At 35.8% G+C, this 23,533-nt stretch overlaps 1 protein-coding gene across 7 annotated transcripts in view; it reads left to right on the forward strand.

The window, feature by feature from the left end:
- R3HDM1 (R3H domain containing 1) overlaps positions 1-23,533 on the forward strand; it is a 203,007-nt gene that overhangs the window by 104,141 nt on the left and 75,333 nt on the right. For 3 of the 7 annotated variants that reach the window (XM_025403880.1, XM_025403879.1, XM_025403883.1), the window contains 8 exons: positions 3,498-3,606; positions 3,696-3,791; positions 6,235-6,272; positions 6,356-6,406; positions 6,513-6,739; positions 9,163-9,417; positions 13,356-13,504; positions 19,469-19,771. In XM_025403880.1, the coding sequence (XP_025259665.1) occupies positions 3,498-3,606; positions 3,696-3,791; positions 6,235-6,272; positions 6,356-6,406; positions 6,513-6,739; positions 9,163-9,417; positions 13,356-13,504; positions 19,469-19,771 (1,228 nt within the window). Of the gene's footprint in view, positions 1-3,497; positions 3,607-3,695; positions 3,792-6,234; positions 6,273-6,355; positions 6,407-6,512; positions 6,740-9,162; positions 9,418-13,355; positions 13,505-17,640; positions 17,743-19,468; positions 19,772-23,533 lie in introns of all 7 variants that reach the window. The other 4 variants (XM_025403881.1, XM_025403882.1, XM_025403878.1 and 1 more) reach the window with 3 other exon arrangements.

Here is a 23,533-nt window from a genome sequence, read left to right on the forward strand (position 1 = left end):
TACTATTAAGGAAGTAGATCATCATTGCTGTTACTTGGGAACAAAAGACCCAATGCAGAGGCACCCAAGTTATAAAACATACACAGCACATCCGTTACATCTTCTGCCTATTTATAAGGCTAATCCTAAAACAACTAGCTGAGTTCAGCTAAAATTTCTATTTTGGTGGTGATTGGCCTATCAAAAGGAATTTCAGTTTGATATGAGGCAGCAACAAGTCTGTGGTAATGGATAGCAGTCAACTTCAGATGGCATAAATAGTCCTTTTTGGTCGATTATTTTTCTTTCCTGAAACCAAATTTCTCCCAGGTTCTTAGCTGTGAATGATTTAATTTGCATGGTTATATTTACTTCATCTATACCTTTTCTGATCTATGGTCTTTTGTCCTTATAGCTACCATATCACTTGCTGGAGCTATTGGTTTTCTCCCATTTTAAATAGTCTTTTTGTCAACTAAGTAGATACTTTAGTATTTTTAAATGATTTTTCCTATAAATAAAAGTAAATTAGTGAAAATAGATGTGTTTAGAAAGGGATCTTTTCTTTCTATAGGGATTAAATGTTACCAAAATGTGAGTCTGATTTAATTTTCATTAAAATTTTCATATCCCTTAATCTTTAATATTCTTTTCAATTAGTCTTTTTCCAGTCAGTTATATCATGACTAAAGTAGGATAGTAACCATTATGCTATGAGCTGAGCTAGAAGTAATTAGAACCGTTAATTCATTTAACCAGTACCTCTCAACATTACTCAGAGCTGCTGGATACCCAAGCACATATACATTTGCAGGCATTTTGACTGGTGACTCTCTAAGGTTTTCAATACAGTGTAACCTCAGTTATTTGAATTCTATGAATGATGTCAAAAAACTTTAGAGTTCTCTTTATCAAGATAATCAAAAGCTAGGCTCAGCAGAGATGCTTATAATACACTTAAAGAAGTATGGGTCAAGAATATAATTATAACCTGACATTTCAGATCATTGAAGTTACACTGTATTTTTTCTTTTTAATATCTTCTGGGATATGAAGAAGGTAGTAAATCAGAAAACCTTAGAGATCTGCTCCACACTGAATAAAAACAAACTTACCTTTTCCTCATAGGGAGATTACCCGCTCCAGCCTTGAATCAGTGGTGTTGTGGATGTCAACAACCCAGTGTCCACTGGGGTGTCTCAATGGAGCGGGAAGTTGGCGATTACAGGGCAGTAAATTCAGGCATCTATAAAAGAATGAGGTAAGACAGTCTTAAGGTTAGCTGAAATGCCTGCCAGTGCTATTGGTGTGGGAATCCAGCTGCTCTTAGAAAAGTTGCCAGGCCCTTGGTTAAACCTTATAGTTCACTTTGGAATAGCAGTCCGTCATTCAATTATAAACTCCATAAATAAGAAAATGTGACTTTGAACAGTTACAAAAATAGATAACATAAGTAAATGGGGCAATCATGACAAAAATAACATACTGCCATTGTCAGAACTAAATAAAAATATTTCAAATCCTTGAAGAAAATAGTCTTCTTATTATTTTGGTCACAAAGCTGTTTTTAGTCTTATTTTTCTTCTTTACTTCTTATATATATATTTATGTACAAATCTGTTCTCTATTTCACCCATCTAAGTATTTTACAATAGAGATTTCATTAACTTGCTTAGATAATTCTCCTTTTGCATAATTTGACAGGAGGCTTTTATGTACTTTATTAGAAATTCATAGGTTAAAATAAATGTTCAGAAGTATTATTTCGGTTCTAAGGCCAGGCACCTGTAATCCCAGCACTTTGGGAGACTGAGGCAGGTAGATCACTTGAGGTCAGGAGTGCACAACCAGCCTGGCCAACACAATGAAACCCCATCTCTACTAAAAATACAAAAAAAAATTAGCTGGGCATGGTGGCACCTGCCTGTAATCTCACCTACTCAGAAGGCTGAGACAGGAGAATCGCTTGAACCCAGGCGGCAGAAGTTGCAGTGAGCTGAGATCGCACCATGGCACTCCAGCCTGGATGACAGAGTGAGACTCTGTCTCTAAAAAAATTTTTAAAAAAGAAGTGTTACTTAGGTTCTAGATATAAGGAAGTTTGCTGAAAATGTCATTACTCAGGTTTATTTGGATTAGAAATTTACTTAGGTTATTCACATATATCATTTGACTATATAATAGATATAAAAGCTACCTAGGAGTTCAATGAGATTTTCTCTAAAGCCATTTAATGTATTGTTATATTTCATATTTCAAAAGAATAATTCCAGTTTTATACTAGAATGATGCTTAGTCACAAGAGTATTGATTGAATTAATTTGTGGAAGCTGAGAATGTATTTTGGGAGGTGAAATTTTATGTAACTGTGATTTTCCAAGGGCCACAACCTTGTGTTTGTCCTCTAGAACCCAGTGGAACTTGCAACATTTCTGTAGAAGAAAGACGAGTTCACTATAAAATATATTGCTAAGATTTCATAAGCATTACTTTAGGTCACAACTTTAACCTCTATAAAAGAGCTTCTGTTTTCTAACCTGTTCAGTTAATGTTAAACAAACCTGTGCCCTACTGTAATTTAAAATTCATGGATGCAGTTTGAAGTCGTCTGTAAGTTTTTAGCTAATTGAATGACAAAATATTTTATTACTTTCAGTTGTATAACACCAAACTAGGTACCACAGGAGTAGCATAAGATACAGTACTGTACTTTCCTTGTCCCAGCATGTTTTCATAGGTTTAGATGAGGCAGTACAGGCTTTGGGTCTAACTGACCTGGCCTCCAACTATGGCTTAATCATATGCCTGCCTTTGACCTTGCACATTTGCTTAAGCCATTTGAACCTCTGTTTGCTCAGTAAGATTTATATAAGTAACTAACTTCTGAGTGTTTACTGTTTTGTGTGTTATTGACGTATTCATTTCATCTTCAGAATAACCCTAAGAAGTAGGTACACTATATAATTCCAATTTTACAAATAAAGAAACTGGGAAAGAGAAAAGTTAAGTAACTTTTGCAAGTCATCAAGCAGCTAAAGTGCTAAAGCTCAACCTTTGAATCCAAGCAGTCTGACTCCAGAGCCCACATTGTATTTGATATGGCCGCTCAACCATAACATGGAATAGTTAGTATTTTCTCATGAGATTATTGTGAGGACTAAATACGTCATCTATCTTATAAACTAGAGAGAAGGACATTTAGTATAGGCTTGGAGTTCAGCAGACCTGGGTTGAAATCCCAACTCTGCCATTTTCTAGCTGTGTGATCTCTATTTTAGCCTCCTGGAATCTCAGGTTCCTTATCTGTAAAATAAAAACAAAGATAGTGTCTACCATATAGGGTTTTTTTGGGGATAAATTATTATAACTGTCCATGAATACGTTCTCCAGTATGGCACTAAAAAGTGGTAACTTTTATTTTATTGCTTTTCATAAAATGTTATGTTTAACTTCTTTGCTAATATTGTGCATTATCTTTTCCTGTTCCTTTGTTTTTGTTTTTGTTTTTGTTTTTTAAGACCTGATCAGAAATTTAATGAACATATTAAGGATGATAAAGGTGAAGACTTTCAGAAACGTTATATCCTCAAGAGAGATAACTCTAGCTTTGACAAAGATGATAACCAGGTAATCTAGAACAATTATAGCATTTTTATAGGTGCAAGATATATTATACCAGTAGTTCATTTGCCAAAAAATTATCCTCTTTTCTGTAGATGAGAATACGTTTGAAAGATGACAGAAGAAGCAAATCTATAGAAGAAAGAGAAGAAGAGTACCAGAGAGCTAGAGATCGAATATTTTCCCAAGATGTATGTACTAACATATTTAGGTCTTCATGTTAGAATATATTTTAATTGCATTGTAGGGTCTCAGTCTCCCTTTTATCTATTGATCACATTTATTTGTAATCACATTTGTTGCATATAAGGTCATCTTTTAGAAATATTGAAATCACTTTTGCTTGTGTTATTAATTTAATAGTTTATAAAATACTACATTGCAGTAGTTATGTAAAATTTTACAAAGTTGGAAGCAGGTGGACTATAGGAGTCATTAAAAGAATGTTGGCCAGTGGATATAGTTTGTGTGATTTTTTTTTTCCCCCCAGACTTCTGACAGACTTGAGATTTTTATTAATAGAACATTGGTCCACTGTCTACAAAATCATATACTGTAGATGCTACTTGTTGACTTTCTTTGACGATAATTTATTTCTTCTTTTGAAATAAAGCTAATTGATGTTGTAGGTTAATATTTGTTTTCTGCTTTATAAGTGATTATGTAATATAGGTTTTCTAAATGGCTATTTTATGCATTTATGCCAGAAGAGAATCAGTTTGTTTTTTGTCGACATCTATTAAGCATCTGTCCCGTAATATGTGTTAATCTGCTAAAGACAGAAATTTCCTCTGTTTAAAAAAAAAAAAAGATTAAATAATATTAAAATCCAGATTGTAAGTGAAGAACTTACTCATTCAACAAATTTTATTGAGCACCTGTAGTAAGTGCAATCCTAGGCACTGGACAGTTATAATAGTTTATCCCCAAAACAACCCTATATGGTAGATACTATCTTTGTTTTTATTTTACAGATAAGGAACCTGAGATTCCAGGAGGCTAAATTAGAGATCACACAGCTAGAAAATGGCAGAGTTGGGATTTCAACCCAAGTCTGCTGAACTCCAAGCCTATACTAAATGTCCTTCTCTCTAGTTTTTAAGATCGATGAGGTATCTGCCCTTGATGAATAGCCAAGTAATGACAACAGGGTGTGTGGTTTATGTAGAGACATGAAGGTGTAACAGGTGACACAGCAGATGAGCACCACAAACCAGAACTGGGGAAGGGATGAGACAGTTCGCTTCCAAGAAGTAAACTTACAGAAGTGAAGAGTTCCAAGTAGAGGGTCAGTATGTACAGAAACCCAGAGGTGAGGGAGAACTTGACACACATTAGGAATGAAAAGATTTAAAAGTAGGCCAGGCACAGTGGCTCACACCTGTAATCCCACCACTATGGGAGCGCTGAGGTGGGTGGCTCACTTGAGCTCAGGAGTTCAATAACAGCCTGAGCAACATGGCAAAACCCCATCTCTACAAAAAATTAGCCAGGCATGGTGGTGCACATCTGTAGTCCCAGCTACTCAGGAGGCTGAGACAGGAGGATCTCCTGAACCCAGGAAGTAGAGGTTGCAGTGACCCAAGATAAGACTGCTACACTCCAGCCTGAGTGACAGAGTGACCCTGTCTCAAAAAAAAGATTCCGAGTAGCCAGATTCTAGCCTGAGTGATGTAAGGAGTGAGGAAACTTTAGACTGGAAAAATAATCAGAAATGAGATGACACGGCCCTGAAGGTTTAAGATGTTTGGACTTTTGGCAGTTTTGGTGGTGGTTTTTTGTTTTGGGTTTTATTTATTTATTATTTATTTACTTTTGGCTTTTTTCTTTTTTGGTCAGCAGACTTTTTCTGTAAAGGTCTGATAATAGCTGTTTTAGGGATTGTGAGCCACATAGTCTTCATTGCAGCTACTCAAATCTGACTTTTTTTTTTCTACTCAAATGTGAAAGCAGCCACAGACAATACATAAATGAATGGTCATGGCCGTGTTCCTGTTCCAGTAAAACTTTATTTGCAGAAACGGGTATCTGGCTGTAGTTTGCTGACACTTGTGCTAAAACATCAGGGAGCCATTCAGGTGGGAAGAATTATGATCAGATTGACATTTTAGAGAGATTGCTTCTGTTACATAAAATGGGCAAAAAATGGTAACTGGAAAACTAGTTAGAAAACTGTTGTAATCATACAAACAAAAATGGTCATTCCTGACCCAGGTTAACAGTGCTGAAGGACTTTAAGCACCATTAAGGCATAGCTACTTGTTCACTGCTCTAGCCACAGATAAAAGCACAGGTGATCAAATATTTGTTAAGTGAATGAAGTGGAATATATATTCTATATATACCTTAAATATATAATGAAAATGGGTTCACTTATTTGGAAGATAATATTTGAATTTCAAATTAATTTGAGCCACAAAATGAATGGCTTCAAGATACATATATATTTGTTAAAAGTAAGCATAAAATCTCCAAACCAGAAAAAAAATTCCATTATTATTTATTTGTGTACCCTTATCACCATTTTTAACTTATATTATTAAACATGATTTTTGTTGTAGTCATTGGTTTACAGATGGCATTATATTATATTTGACAAAAGCTCAACTTTTTGTTTCTATTCTTTCTTTCTAGTCCCTGTGTTCCCAAGAGAATTACATTATTGACAAAAGGTGAGGGAATTTTTAACATCTGTTTTGGTAACTGTCTGACTGATGCTAATAAAAATTAAAATGTCCTATTAAAATGCCAACAGACTCCAAGACGAAGATGCCAGTAGTACCCAGCAGAGGCGCCAGATATTTAGGTATTGGAAGCATGTTTTCAATACAGTATTAAAAAAGTAAAGCATTTTTTTCTTTACTTTTTGTTCCCCCGCATTAGCTTTTCAAAGTTTTATGTCTAAATTACAGAGTTAATAAAGATGCTTCAGGGAGATCCACAAATAGCCATCAAAGCAGCACTGAGAATGAGTTGAAGTACTCGGAACCACGACCCTGGAGCAGCACAGATTCAGACAGCTCTCTTCGAAACCTGAAACCTGCTGTAACCAAAGCGAGCAGCTTCAGTGGAATCTCAGTCCTGACAAGAGGTGATAGTTCTGGAAGCAGCAAAAGCATAGGCAGGCTTTCAAAAACAGGTATAAATATCTACACAGAACTGTGCAGTCATTAGTTTTCCTAATGTTATCTTAGGTCCTTATTTATCAGATGGCTTCTAATTCTCCTAAAATATAAAATTACTATCAACAGTACCTTGACTACCTCCAAAATACTTAAGGGGTAATATGTTTCTTGACATGAGGATTCACTCTCTGTCCTTGAGACAGATTTACAACCATCAATTACCATAAAAATTCTTCTCTATTGTGACATAAACTTAATCAGGTAAGTTCACTGAAACGTTATCTCTTGTTCGAATGCCCATAGGTGATTGGAAATTCTTTATTACTTATTCATAGTTGGTAGAAGGCATGGTTTCTCACCTAGGATTATTTAACACTGATTGCATTTTCAGCTAATACTATCAATTATTGATTGCATTTTTTATGATAAAGTCCTTCATTTTCCATTAAAAAAAAATTAAATTGCTGAGGATATTTTGAGGAATTTAAAAACCAAAAATAAATAACTGTTAAAAATGACTGAAAATTTCAATAATCTCCTCATTCTACTACCTCCTTCCTTGGAGTTCATTGTCTCATAACATTTCTTCTTTTTCATTTCCACTAACTGGCTTCAATACTAAAGAAGCTCATGTGTTTTTAGGATCCTTGAAGATCTTTATTTTTATCCCAAAATAAGCATGAAAGTCAGAAATGAGTGTTTCCCTGGCCGGGCGCAGTGGCTCACACCTGTAATCCCAACACTGTGGGATGCCAAGGCAGGCAGATCACCTGAGGTCAGGAGTTCAAGACCACCCTGGCCAACATGGCAAAACCCCATCTCTACTAAAAATATTTAAAAATCAGCTGGGTGTGGTGGCACATGCCTGTAGTCCCAGCTGCTTGGGAGGCTGAGGCAGGAGAATCACTTGAACCCGGGAGGCAGAGGCTGCAGTGAGCTGAGATCATACCACTGCACTCCAGCCTGGGCAACAGAGCGAGACTCCATCTCAAAAAAAAAAAAAAAAAAGGATAAAAGGAGAACTGGCTATTTCTTCCTAATCTATTTGGGTGAGCCTAAACATAAGGTATTGTATGCATAAGAATTGAAAGACATATTTGAACTGAAGGGCTGTAATCAATGCTTTAAATTATTAAAGCTTATGAATTGCAGTTGCCATCTTTTTAATGTATAATGTGGTCGTATTGAAAATATCTTAGTATCTATGTTAGGATTTTGTGAAAGATAGGTAAATTTTATCAGTATAAGAAATCTGCTTGTGTACCAAATATGCATTATTTGGAAAATGGCCACTAGGTCATCATAACAAAAGAAGCTATTTATGTATCATGAGAAAATTATGTAGACACTCTGCCAAATTAAAACATTTTAAGAATATGTACTATATGTATTCCTGTATTCTCTTCAGAGATGAAAAGAAATATTAATTGGCCCTTTTAATAGGCAAAAAAAGTTTTTTGTTTTTAATTCTTAGGTTAAATTGATAAAGTTTTTATGAAGAGTTATTTTGGCACAACTTAAAATAGAATCTGTCCTTCAGAAGGCAGTCTATATAATGTATCATAGTTGTTTCATTCATTAAAGATTAATTCCATCCCAGAGTCAATTCTCTTATTCAAAACCTAATTAACTGTATACATAAGATGCAAATCATTGTCTTTCTTTGTCTTGTTGGCCACCTTTTTTAGCCATTATGCTAAAAATCAGTGACATTTTCAGTTCCTGTATAATAGAAAATGGAATAAATTCAAGGATGAAAGCATTTAAAAATCAGTTATCAAATTAGTTCAGTAAGAAATAAATTTTAAGTTAACACCCATATAAGTACTTGGAATATTTTTCCTGATATCTCTGTCCCTTGATTAGATAAAATACTCAAAGTTGATTTTACATTTTGGAAAAATGCTATGCTAGTAAAATGAGAAATTAGATTCTGCAATTAAACTTGACAATTGTCTTAATACAGAATTTATCATTTCTTTTATTTCTTACACTAAATCTTTCTGTGTTCTTATAGATAAGGGGTTTCTGGTATTAAAAGTTTTGGGCATTTTGCTGTACTAAATTCTTTTTCCTGGGGGAAAATTATCTATATATTCCTAGGTGTTAATCTAAAAGGTAAAATGTACATAACTTTGTCCTTTTGGGATGTGGGTAATTTGCTTTTTGTGGCTGTCTGTGGCTGGTGTTGTTATAAATGTGCTTAAGTTGCATGCTTTGGCAGTGATTTCTCTGACAACTTACGTAATCAGTTTGCTGTATTAAACTTGTTTGTTATGGGGAGGGTAAGCAAACGTGGACAGTAAATTAAAAAGAGCCAATGCTTTTATGTAGTAACTGCATGTTATGCAATGTAAATTTTAATTGTTATGTTTTGAAAACCTGTGTTTTTATATGAGGTTTAAAAAATCCCTATTTTTCATTACTCCTTTTCTAGGTTCTGAGTCTTCTGGTAGTGTAGGGTCATCTACAGGCTCTCTTTCTCACATCCAGCAGCCTCTTCCAGGTACAGCTCTCAGCCAGTCTTCTCATGGCGCACCTGTCGTCTATCCAACTGTCAGCACTCATAGTTCTCTTTCCTTTGATGGTGGCCTAAATGGGCAAGTCGCATCTCCTAGCACTAGCTTCTTTTTGCTTCCCTTGGAAGCGGCAGGCATACCACCTGGCAGTATTCTGATCAACCCACAAACAGGTTGGTATCCAGAAAAAGGTGTTTCAGGAATTATCTGAAAATTTAAGGATACTTATTAAATGTATTTTCTGAATATATGTAGTCAGCTTTTTATTATTCATGATTAGCATTTTCCAAGAACTTTATAACAAAAGCACTTATGCTAGGAAAGTTTAAAAGACATTTATATCGGGAAGCATTTTTTCCCCTTGTGACGTCTGTGACATCGTCTAGGCCAAATAATAGCCCAACTATAATTTTAAAAAATTTATTTCCTAGGAATAAGACAACTACCTACAAAAGAGCTTTGTTTGATACAACAATTTTTTTTTAACCAATATTGACTTTTTGGGATGATATAACAATTTTATACTTGGGAAAATCAAGTGCATTTTATGAAGAAGGACTGAATAAGCAGTTTTTTTTTTTCCATTATATAATGGAGGGGGAAAAAATAATTACCTTTCAGAATGTGGTGATTTCCTACTGAGGAAAAGCTAAAGAACATCTTATTGGTAGTAAAAAAAAAAATTGGGGGGATTCATGTATTAATATTGACAGTACATATTCTTTGCAATTAGCTAATAGTAATTTACATTTTTTAGCATTTGCTTTTACCAAATGCTCTGTTAGGTGCTTTAAATATGTTATAACCTTGTTAGGTAAGTGAAATCATTTATAGATAAAGAAATTGGACCTCAGAGAGGTGAAGAAACTGCAGTTATAGTACAGTTCACTATGTAAATAGGTAAAAATGATTTGTATAGAAAAAATATGATCTTTAAAAAGGTCACAAGAAGTCTTGGTCTCTTCAAGATAGCATAGCCCAGTCATTTGGCAAGGTAATGAAAACTCTCCTTGATCTTTTGATAACTTTAAATCTCATATATTTAGCTGATGTGGTATCATCATAATGGCAATAGTTTACAGGCAGATACAGGTGGGAGTATAAGGTCTCTAAGTGTTCCTGAACCTTTCCTTTCGTTTGTAGTAGAAAAATCATGGCTTGGGACTCATTACTTTCAGGTTTATTCACATCTCTTTTTAAGATAAAGTAGGCAAACATTTGTTCTCTTATAAGAATTAAATTAGCATAAATAACTGATTTTTCAGAAATTCAGTTTTTGCTTAGTAATTACCTTCTTATTCTTCAGGTTATTATATTACTAACCTTCCTGTTTTTGTCCAGCAAGATGTAAGATGATTTAATATTTTACCTTTTCCTATTATTTTTCATTCAAAATATATTAATATGGTTTTGGTAACATGAAAGATTCATTTGCTTAGGAAGGGATAGAGTGAGAAACTAATTGGTCTGAAACTGAATTGTACTGTTAACTTAAATGAATCCAAAAGTGATCTCTTTGGTTTTTGAGAACAGTATTACAGTACATTAACTTTTTTCAAGTGACCCTAAATTTGGATTTGACCGCCTTCACCCAAATCTGCTCCACCCATTTTTTTTAACCAAATTTTTTTCTTTTTTTTTTTTTTTTTTTTTTTTTTGAGAAGGAGTCTTGCTCTGTCGCCCAGGCTGGAGTGCAGTGGTGTCATCTCGACTCACTGCAAGCTCCACCTCCCGGGTTCACGCCATTCTCCTGCCTCAGCCTCCCGAGTAGCTGGGACTACAAGCGCCCACCACCACACCTGGCTAATTTTTTGTATTTTTTAATAGAGACAGGGTTTCACCATATTAGCCAGGATGGTCTTGGTCTCCTGACCTCGTGATCCGCCCGCCTCGGCCTCCCAGAGTGCTGAGATTACAGGCGTGAGCCACTGCGCCTGGCCTCCCAAATTATTTAGTAGTCAACAAATACCCAGGACAACTTGTTTTTAGTTATCTATAACTATCACACAAATTATCAGTATACTAATTGATTAAAATAATTTTACTTTGGAGGACTTTTTCTGCTTGATAGCTGTAGACTAGTATAGTCTTCTCTCCCAAATATTATTATTTTATATCATAAGTTTCCTCAAAAAAAAATATGGAGAGGGATTTCCTATGGAAGAATAGATGTTAAGACAATTTAAGAAACTGTTTTTCAGTCAAATTTTTCTGTGTTTCTCTGTATTTTTCTCACTCATAGTCATTGAACCGTTAATTTTTATGCACTCCTTTCTTGTTTCTTTTTTTAACAATCCAATTTTAGTAAAGAAAAATACTAATCTTTCAATCTATTTATTGAAAAAATGTCTGGAAGACAGTATCTGAAATGCTAATGATATTATTATGGGGAATTCCACAACAGCAAAGACACGGAATCAACTAAATGCCCATCAGGGATAGACTGGATAAAGAAAATGTGGTGCATATACTCTATTACTATGAAGCCATAAAAAAGAACAAGATCATGCCCTTCTCAGGAACACAGATGGAGATAGAGGCCATTATCCTTAGCAAACTAATGCAGGAACAGAAAACCAAATATCACACGTTCTCATTTAATAGTGGGAGCTAAATGCGGAGAACATGTGAACACATGAGTGAAACAGTACACACTGGGGCTTATCAGAGGGTGGAGGGTGGGAGGAAGGAGAGGATCAGGAAAAATAACTAATGGATGACAAAATAATTCATATAATAAGCCACTACAACACAAGTTTACCCGTATAACAAACCTGCACATATGCCCCTGAACCTAAAAGTGAAATCACACACACATACACACACACACACACACACACACACACACAGATTATGGGGAATTTATTTTCTTTTTTGTCTCTTTGTTATTTTTAGAAATGTTACTTTTTGTAATAAGGAAAAGTTGTTTAGAATATATGTGTAGAGAAATTGGGTGCAGTGGCTCACACCTGTAATCCCAGCATTTTAGGAGACCAAGGAGGGTGGATCACGTGAGGTCAGCAGTTCGAGACCAGCCTGGCCAACTTGGTGAAACCCCATCTCTACTAAAAATATAAAAATTAGCCCGGCATGGTGGCAGGTGCCTATAATCCCAGCCAGTCTGGAGGCTGAGGCAGGAGAATTGCTTGAACCCAGGGGAGGCTGAGGTTGCAGTGAACTGAGATCATGCCACCACACTCCAGCCTGGGCTGGGCAACAGAGTGAGACTGTCTCAAAAAAACAAAAAAAGAAGTTGTAAAATAAGGACAGTACCATCAAGATTACAATTTGAAGCATGAAGCTATTAATCATTTTAGTTTTTCATCCAGTTCTAATCTTATTTGTGAAATATATGTAATGTGGCCTCAAAATTAGGTATTTCCTACCTCCTAATAAAAACTAATGAATAACTTTCCAATATCCTGAAGTCAAGCGTTTTCTCTTTGAACTGAAATATAGCCTTATAGGACCCCAATCCTGTGACTGAATTTCTTAGGCTAAATGTGTTGCATAATTCAGAGTTTTTCAGAAAATACCACATATTATGAAATAAGGCTGGGATTACTTTGGGAGGCCAAGGCAGATGGATCACCTGAGATCAGGAGTTTGAGACCAGCCTGGCCAGCATGGTGAAACCCCATCTCTACTAAAAATACAAAAATTAGCCATGTGTGATGTCACATGCCTGTAATCCCAGCTACTTGGGAGGCTGAGGCAGGAGAATCATTTGAACCCAAGAGGCAGAGGTTGCCCTGAGGTGAGATTGTGCCACTGTACTCCAGTCTGGGCAACAGAGGGAGACTCCGTCTAAGAAAATAATAATAAATTAATTTAATTAAGCTCACTAGCGGTCTGGGCCAGTACCCCTTAATAAGAAATGCAGTAAAACATTTGAATATTTACTCTAAGTGAGGGAAATAAAGACTATTGATAGCCTCATGTCAAATCAAGCATTTCCCAAACTAAGGAAATCTGTTTTCAAAATATTAGGTTTTTTTTTTCAGTTGTGGTTAAGGGATTTTGGATATGCTTTGTAAATTGTTAGTAAAAGGACCTATTTTCCATCTGTATTCTAAGTTGGTTTTTTTTTCCTTCTTTTTAAATTTTTCAGGTCAGCCCTTCATAAACCCAGATGGGAGTCCAGTTGTGTATAATCCTCCTATGACTCAACAACCAGTTAGACCCCAAGTGCCTGGACCTCCACAGCCACCTCTGCCAGCCCCACCTCAACAACCAGCAGCTAATCACATTTTCTCACAGGTGCACATATCCACGATTACATAATGCTAAGTTGACTAGCCTTTACATATTTGGGACTAAATTTGCTAATTAAAATTGAGATAGCCCAAGTAAGTATCTCTTAGAACTTTAATATTCTGCCACCAGTGATATTCCACTCACTACTCATAGGAAAAGAGAGAGAACTTCAAAGACTTTTCCCCTGATAAATACCGAAAATATATTGGAAAGAAGAGAATTGTTTTAATCTTACGAGCCTGTCTGGTGAGTATTTTATCCCTATTTGACAACAGCAAGAAATGGACAACAGGAGGAATAAAAACAAAACTGAGATTGTTCATTGGCCCAGTGAACAAAGTGAGTTGTTTTAAGATTCTACAGATTAAGCAGTTAAAAGAAACTGAGATAGGCTGCTCAGGTTCTACAAGATACTCTTCATCCATTCTACCTACCCTATGAAAGACAAAGCGATTCTGAGTTAGAATTCCCAAAAGTACTCTCAATAATATTTTGAGTTTGTAAAAATGTTTAGAATTTATACATTCATTTCACATTTGGTCTTTTTCCCCTAAAGATGTAATATCCACCTTTGGGGAACTTGATTATACCAGTATGAACTATTATTTTTATTCTAACTTTTTTTTTTTTTTTTTTTTTTGGCCCAGGCTGGAGTGTAGTGGGATTACAGGCGTGAGCTACTGCGCCCGGTTTATTCTAACTTTTAAAGGTTGTTTAACGTATCAAAGTTTATGTAGTTATATCTCTTTTTCCCTGCAAGACTCTAAATATTTCACTGGTGAAAACATGCAGAGTGATTTTGTATGAAAGAAGTATGATGGGCCAGGCGCAGTGGCTCACGCCTGTAATCCCAGCACTTTGGGAGGCCGAGGCAGGCGGATCACCTGAGGTCAGGAGTTCGAGCCCAGCCTGGCCCAAACGGTGAAACCCCCATCTCTCCTAAAAATACAAAAATTAGTCAGGTGTGGTGGTGTGCCCCTATAGTCCCAGCTACTTGGGAGGCTGAGGCAGAAGAATCACTTGAACCTGGGAGGTTGCAGTAAACCGAGATCAGGCCATTGCACACCAGCCTGGGTAACAGAGCAAGACTCTGTCTCAAAAAAATAATTAAATAAATAAGTGAGTATCCCTTAAAAAAAGAAGAAGAAGAAGTATGATGACAAACTTGAACTGGAGAAATTTCATTAATTTTGCTCACAAATGATATAATTTGTATTCCTGGGTTGAAGAACGTACAAGTTTAATTATATTTAATGTTGTGAAAGTCATAAAAAATAATTGTACTTCTGGCAATTAAGACTCCTAATACTGGGCAAGGCAGTTTTTTTTAAAAGAAGAAGAACTTACAGGCTTTGGATACACTTCTAAGACCATACAAATCAGTTAATGTATGTAGAAGAGATTGCCTGAAACTATTTCCACAGACTCCCATATTCCCTTCCCAATCCCATTTGGTTACATACACTGAGCTTGCATAAAACTTCTTCCCTGGCTTTCTCTGTCTTGGCTTCAGTCAGCTTGGTCCCAAAGAGTTTCCTCTTTATTATGCAGTCATGTAGTTGTCTTTGCAGTGCCATGTATTTCACCAGGAGCTTTAAAGCACTAATTTTCATTTGGTTTCATTTTTATTTAAATTTCAGTGGAAATAATGTTAATCTGGCAACTTTTAAAAACTCTGGGATTTATCTTTTCAGATTATTATCTCTTAGAACTTTGTCTGATTTAGTTATAAGAGACAGTTCTAAATGAAGATGTAGGCCACCTAATTTAGAAACAGATGCTTTAATGAGCTATAATTTGAATTCTTGGGATATTCACCAAATTTCATAACTTATTTTTCTAGCATTGCTCCAAGTGTTTCAGGTAACGCATCAGCAGATCCGGAAACAGAGACTCAAAGAACAAGTGATTCTAAATAAATATCTTTTGCACAATCTGAAATAATTCATCAGTGAGATTTCAAATAACCAAACAAAATAATGCCATGATTTCCAAAGCCTGCAGAAGAGCTACTTTTCTTGGACGTAACATAAAACCAGTTACTTTAGGTGGATGTTGTTTTGCAGCGAATTGCAATTCAAGTAGGAAAAGGATTGTGCTAAGACTTTTTCTTCTCTAAATGGTGTCAGAATTTCACTTTCACAGTTTTTTTCATTACTCTCTGAAACTCAGGAAGACATTAGTTCATACCCTTGGTGCTCTTAGTACTTTCCTTAATCCTGCAGCTGACTAAAACTTTTGTTTCATCTGACAATTACATAGAAAGTTATGTCTTAATGGTTATCTGACTTAATAACACATCAAGTAGCCTGTTCTTGAAAATTCTAAATCTATTGCACCTCATGTAGTATAATATGTACTGTCATCCATTAGGAAGCTCACTTATTTCTAGCCATGAGTTTTGTGAGGAACCAGATGCAACTTTATGGATCTTTCAGCTTTTACTGAAAGATTTTTTTAATGCTTTAATTATAGTTTTTTTGCTTTATTTTAAGTTTATCCAAGCCTTTGTTTTTTAGAAACCATTGTGTTGATTTTGTGGTAAAAGTGCAACTCAAATCATTATCTAATATCTCTCATGTTATAGACAAACAATGTCTATCTTAGTTGACATAGAAGTTCTCTATTTAAACCATTGCCTGAACAATCTTAATTCCATTAGTTTATCTAACATTTTTAAAGTATTGTCTTCAGAGATATTGTTCAGAAGGAGATGCATGAATATACATTTTAACTAAGAGTTTTCATCAAGTAAGATTCCCTGGGTTCCTCATCTACTTGCTTATGTGACTGTCTACAAGTCACTTAATTTACCTTAGTCTGATTGCCTTCTGTAAAGTGGGTTGCTATAGTCTTTACCCAATATGTATATTACCTTTTTTGTAATAAACAGTATAAATATGAGAAAATTAAACAGATGCCAATTTTAGTTAGTAGATGGCCAGCTGTATTCCCAAGATTGAAAAGTGATTACAACTTCTTTTAAAAAATAACACCTGTTTTTGAGTGCCCCTGGGAAACATAAAACCTTTTTTTCCAGAAACTCAGGAATATTTGATTAACGGCCAGAGATTTTAAGTAACTAGTTTCTCAGCTCCTAACATGTACTATCTTAATAGAAATGTGTTTAATTACAAAGGAAGTGTTTATCTTCCTTATATAAAAGAGATGTGTTTGTGTGTGTGTGTGTGTGCATGTGTCTGTATGTATATGTGTGTTGTTCCTTAGGCTATCACTCTTAATAGTTCCCACTGTATTTTTTTACCCAGTGCATTTTTCTTATAAAATTGCTGGCCGGGCACGGTGGCTCAAGCCTGTAATCCCAGCACTTTGGGAGGCCGAGACGGGTGGATCACGAGGTCAGGAGATCGAGACCATCCTGGCTAACCCGGTGAAACCCCGTCTCTACTAAAAAAATACAAAAAACTAGCCGGGCGTGGTGGCGGGCGCCTGTAGTCCCAGCTACTCGGGAGGCTGAGGCAGGAGAATGGGGAACCCAGGAGGCGGAGCTTGCAGTGAGCCGAGATCGCGCCACTGCACTCCAGCCTGGGCAACGGAGCGAGACTCGTCTCAAAAAATAAAATAAAATAAAATAAAATAAAATAAAATTGCTAAAAGTTAGGGGCTTTGGTCCCAAAAGACTGCTTAATTTTGCCTTATCAGTAGGGTAATTGTAACAGTTATTGTGTAAGTTATTGCTGTCTGATAGTAAGAATGAAGTTTTTCATTTATAATTTAGTATTATACTGCAAAATAGGGCAGCCCTTTCATAAAACCAGGAAATAATGAGAAGTAGTTTTGCTTTGACTGACTTAACCCAGGGGTCTTGGTTAAATAATAGGATTCAAAATGCCTAAATCACCTGTTCCCATTAATCTATAATAAAGAAATATTTTATTGCAAAAAAATTATCCTCCTAATTATGTAATAAATTCAGGCATACATGTTTTTGAAACTTTTACTGTATTAGAATTTCTTCACTTTGTATTGTTTTTGTTGTTTCCTATGTTGTTATATTTTAAATGACTTTATAAATGTAGTTAAAGCTATTGCGAAAAAAGTGTAAATTTCCATTTTATGCAATTCTTCTAACGTTTTATTCTGACATTAACATTGTTTGCCAACCTGTTATTCTTTAGCCTGTTCGTCCTCTGCAGTCCTCTTCACAGCCTGTTCAGTACTCTACAGCCCCTTACCCATCCCCGCTCCTGCCAGTCTCACCCACCCAGCAATACTCCGTGGTACTATATCTCTATTCACCTCCTGCGTTGTTTCTGTGGGTGGATGTGTGATGAATGCTCAAGAGTGTCATTAATGTAATACGATCTTTTGTGATTTTTTTGAGTCAGGTTTACATATGTATCTAAAAAAAGTATTTCTAATTCATAGTAGAAATGATTTATTCTGTTCCATAAAATATTGGTTATAGTGGCTTATTATGGTGATTGTTTAATCTTTTCCTGCTTTTTCATAATGAAAGAATTTTCAGGTTGATTATTCTAGTCCTAATACGTTTCAGCAACTTTCTCATTGAGACCAGTGCAGGATCTGTGCTGTCCTGGGATGGTAGCTTTCATCTGAGTTTAGGCATTGTATTTTCTCACCAACACTGAAGGTCCAGTAGACTCAGTACCAGTTCTTAGGGCGAGTTGTAGCTTACATCTACAGAGGACTTCTAAGTGTATTTTCTAAGAAGATTTCTGGATATTTAATCTGTGACTGTAAAGTAATGATACTTTCTTCAATCCAAAGTATGCCCCCAATTTTTATTGGAATAAGAAAATGACTTTTTTCCAAGGTGACTTTGAGAGTGGTATACAGTTATGGTACTTCTATTAACAATATTTGATCATATAACATTGAAATTACAGTTCATAGGTACATTTTTTTCTTTTTGAAAGCATTCACTAAGTTAGGCTAATAGTGCTAGAGTATGTCAGAGTGACTATTTGGGAAGAGAAAAACCATATATTTTCAATCATTAAATCAGGCGTCTCCTTTCAGTCCTTTATCTTCTCCATAGCCTTAATTTTCTTCGGAAAATCCAGTAGATCTAGAAACTGCAGACGTGGCAGCTTTGATCTGATGACTCAATTGCCACAATTTTGTGTTAACCTTTTAACAAAATGTGGTATATTTTGTTGCCAGTCTGTAGTTTCTTGGGAATAGGGAGCATTTTAACCCTATATCATCATTTCAGTTATATTTTTCTGGAACAATAAGAGCTGGTCCTTATCCTGTTGAATTAGAGAAATGTTTGTCAGATAGCACATAAATCATAACCTTTGTCTCGGTAGGGCACCATTTAGCAAAAGCATAGGAAACTGTCATTTGAATTACATTTGTCAAATTATCTGACTTCCAGAACAGACTGAAAAACACAAGGGAAGAATGGAATGTATGGCCAAATTATTTCTGAAAGATTAGAGAAAGGACTGTGTAGTTGGATTTTATGTATTTAATTTCTACAAGTAATTTTCATGGTTAGGGATACAAAAATGCATAGAATTTGAATTTTGCCTTCTAGGAAGAGGGGAGATAATTTAAAGCAAATACTAATTAGTACCTTGCTCATTGCTTGGTCTTTGAAGTCCTTTCAGAAAATACTAATTGTATAATATGAATATGGCCAATTTCACTTCTACATTCTAATGTTAACTTTCATCTTCATTTAAATAAATGTCTTCATGTTTTAATGTGAAATGTTGTACCCTACTCTTTTCTGCATGCTGTACATCCCCATTAGATATATTTTTTAAATAATTTATAATGACAGCATTGTAATATTCAACAATAGAGTTGTCATTTTTTTGAAGCTTCACTCTGTTACATTATTGCTGTTGTAGAGATATATAATTTCCATAATATGTACCACTGTACCTTATTTTAAAATAGGAAGTATTTTTCTTTGATAAGTTTGGCCTATGTGTAGAAGGCTTACTAATTTTTGACTTGTTCCTTTTTTAGCAGGATAACCTTGGGTCTCAGTTTAGTCACATGAGTCTTGCTCGCCAGCCATCTACTGATGGTTCTGACCCTCATACCACCATGTTCCAGTCCACTGTGGTTCTTCAGTCTCCACAGCAGTCTGGTTATATCATGACAGCAGCCCCTCCACCACATCCTCCTCCACCGCCACCACCACCACCTCCTCCTCCTCCCCTACCACCTGGGCAGCCAGTCCCTACTGCTGGATATTCTGCCTCTGGTCATCCTGTCAGCCAGCCTGTGCTCCAGCAGCAGGGATATATTCAGCAGCCATCACCACAGGTATATTGCTTTTTAACCTTTTCTTTCTTGTGGAAACCTCTCACTTAAGATCAGTTTTAACTTCAAAGAACTTGTTTTTAAATTCTCATGAAGAGAATTTGTCAGAGTATATAAACAAAGCATATAGTCATCTTTCCTCCTCTGGAGATTTTCATGCACGTGCTAAGCAACCATATGACAGGTAAATGCTCCAGTTGGTTGGTAAAGTATGTGAGCTTTAAGGGTTTTTTTTCTGACTGAGAGGTATGGGTTTCTAAAAAACTAACCTAAGGGAAACACAATAAAGTGTAAATCCACTGTAAAAATAAAATGGTAAGGCAGGGCACAGTGGCTCACACCCGTAATCCCAGCACTTTGTGAGGCTGAGGCAGACTCACAAGGCTGGACTTGAGCCTAGGAGTTGGAGACCAGCCTGGGCAACATGGCGAAACTTTTGAATGTTTAACTGACTTTTCATTTCTGAAACAGACTATCCTTATATGTCGTGGGATTCAGTTTGCTAATATTTGTTAAAAATTTTTGCATCTATGTTCATGAAGGATATTGGTCTGCAGTTCGCTTGTAGTATTTTTGGTTGTACTCTCCGGGTGGTACTAGCCTTAAAATGAGTTGGGCATTGTTCCCTCCTCCTTTATTTTCTAAAGGTGTTTGTGTAGGATTGATGTTACTTCTTCTCACATGTTTGCCAGAATTCATCAATGAATTCATCTCTAACTGGAGATTTTTTGCAGGGAAGGTTTTTAAATTACAAATTTAATTTCTTAGTAGATATAAAAGGATTCCAGTTCTCTGTTTCTCTTTGGACTAATTGTCATAATTTGTGTCCATTTCATGTTTCAAGCTTGTCATAAAATTGTTCTTAATATCCCCTTATGCTTTTAATATCTTTAGGATCTTAGTGGTGTTCCCTCTTTATTTCTTGATATGGGAATTTTACACTCTTGTTTTTGTTTATTAATTTAACCAGATGGTTTATCAATTCTTTTGATGTTCTTAAAAAAAAAAAAAAAAAAACCGGCCGGAGGTGGTGGCTCACGCTTGCGATCCCAGCCCTCTGGGACGCTGAAGCAGGTGGATCACTTGAGGTCAGGAGTTCATGACCAGCCTGGCCAACATGGCGAAACCCTTTTTCTACTGAAAATACAAAAATTAGCCAGGCATGGTGGTGCACGCCTGTAATCCCAGCTGCTGGGGAGGCTGAGGCAGGAGAATCACTTGAACCCAGGACATGAAGGTTGCAGCGAGCCGAGATTGAGCCACTGCCCTCCAGCCTGGGCAACAGAGTGAGACTCCATCTCAAAAAAAAAAAAGTTTCATGAATTTTTATGATTTTATTTTCAGCGATTTTAGATTTTTCTTCTTTCTAATAGAAGTTTTTAATGCTATGAATTTCTTTTTTTTTTTTTTTTAATGCTGCAACTTTCTAAGCAACATTTTGGTGCTATCCACAAATTTGGATATGTAGCATGTTAGTTATTATTTAGTTTAAAATGTTTTGTTTTTAGGAGGACTTTTTATGACCCATGACTTACTTAGAAGTATGTTATTTAATTTCCAAATATTTAGGGGCTTTCTAAATACCTTTCGTTATTGATTGCTATTTTAATTATATGTGGTCAGAGAGCTCACTCTTTAAGATTTCAGTGTTTTGAGCCGGACACAGTAGCTTATGTCTGTAATCCCAGCACTTTGGGAGGCCAAGATGGGCAGATCACTTGAGGTCAGGAGTTTGAGACCAACTTTGCCAACATGGTGAAACCCCATCTCTAATAAAAATACAAAAATTAGCTGGGCATGCTGGTGTGCACCTGTAATCCTAGCTTCTCGTGAGCGTGAGGCAGGAGAATTATTTGAACCCGGTAGGCAGAGGTTGCAGTGAGCTGAGAATTCGTGTTCTAATATTTTAGTGTTATGTGTTTTTTTGTTCAGGATTTTTTTGTGAGGCAGGGCATTTTGATTTTTTTATTGAAATTCACATAATATAAAATTAACCATTTAACCATTTTTATGTGAACATTTTAGTTGCATTTAGTACATATTCACAGTGTTGTACAACCACCACTTCTGTTTGGTTCCAAAACATTTTCATCACTCCAAAAGGAAACCCCATACCTGTTAGCAGTTGCTACTTATTGCCCCATTTCCCAGCCTCTGGCAACCACCAGTCTGCTTCTGTCTCCTGTGGATTTACCTGTTCTGAATAGTTGATATTAATGGAATCAGGCGACCTGTTACCTTTTGTGTCTGACTTAATTCACTTAACATAATATTTGCAAAGTTGTAGCTTAGGCCTGCGCCACATTGTAGCTTAGGCCCGTGCCACATTGTAGCTTAGGCCTGTGCGCTCGCACACACACACACATGCACACACACACACACACACACACACAGTGGCACACTATTCATACTTAAAATGTATTCATACTTAAAAATCTGTTCACACTATTCATAATTTACTTTTTTATCCATTAATTGAAATTTGGAATCTTTTCTTTTCTTTTCTTTTCTTTTCTTTCTTTCTTTCTTTCTCTTTCTTTCTTTTTTGTTTGTTTATTTATTTATTTATTTTGAGATAGAGTCTCTCTTTGTTGCCCAGGCTGGAATGCAGTGGTGTGATCTCGGCTCACTGCAACCTCCACCTGCCAGGTTCAAGCAATTCTCCTGCCTCAGCCTCCCGAGTAGCTGGGATTACAGGCATGAGCCACCATACCCAGCTAATTTTTGTATTTTTAATAGAGACAGTGTTTCACCATTTTGACCAGGCTGGTCTGGAACTCCAGACCTCAAGTGATCCGCCCACCTCGGCCTCCCAAAGTACTGGGATTACAGGCATGAGCCACCACACGTGGCCAAAATTTGGAGTGTTTTCATCTTTTGTTTCTGTAAATAGTGCTGTTTTCAATATGTAGGTACATGTATTTTTTTAATACCTGTTTTCAGTTTTTTGGAGTATGTGTGTATATGTATTAAATGTATGTCTGTGTGTGTGTGTGTGTGTGTGTATATATATATATTTGTCTTTTTATTATTGAGCTAAGAGCTCTTTATGTATTCTGGATACTAGACCCTTGTCAGATAAGTGATATGCAATTATTTTGACTCATTCTGTAAAATTGTCTTTTTAGTTTCTTAATAATGTTCTTTGATGGATAAAAGTTTTTTAATTTTGGTAAAGTTCACTTCATCCATCTTTTTCTTTTATTTCTCGTGCTTGTGGTGTCATATCTAAGAATTTGTTGCCAAAACAAAGGTCACGAAAATGTAGTCCTGTCTTTTAAGTGCTTTGTTTTTAGCTCCTAGGTCATTTATTTATCCATTTTGAGTTAATTTTTGAATATGGTGTGAGGCAAGAGTTCATCTTCATTCTTTTTCAAGTATATATCTGGTTATTCTAGCATTATTTGTTGAAGATACTTTTCTTTCCCCATTAAATAACCTTGGAATCCCTGTCAAATATCCATTGACCATAAATGTAAGGTTTTTTTCCTGGGCTTTCACTTTTACCACATTATGTATTTCTACCCTTTTGCCAGTACTACATTGTTTTCATTGCTGTGGCTTTGTAGTAACTTTTAAAAATGGAAAGAGTGAGTACTCCTACTCTGTTCTTCTTCAAAATTGTTTTTAGTATTCAGGCTTCTTGCGGTTCCATATGAATTTGAGAATGGGCTTTTCTGTTTCTGCAAAAAAAGACCATTGGCGTGTTGATAGGTATTGCGTGGAATATGTAGATCTCTTTGATATTATTGCCATACTGACTAT

Source organism: Theropithecus gelada, chromosome 12 (genome assembly GCF_003255815.1).
Source record: "Theropithecus gelada isolate Dixy chromosome 12, Tgel_1.0, whole genome shotgun sequence".
NCBI classification, from domain to species: domain Eukaryota; kingdom Metazoa; phylum Chordata; class Mammalia; order Primates; family Cercopithecidae; genus Theropithecus; species Theropithecus gelada.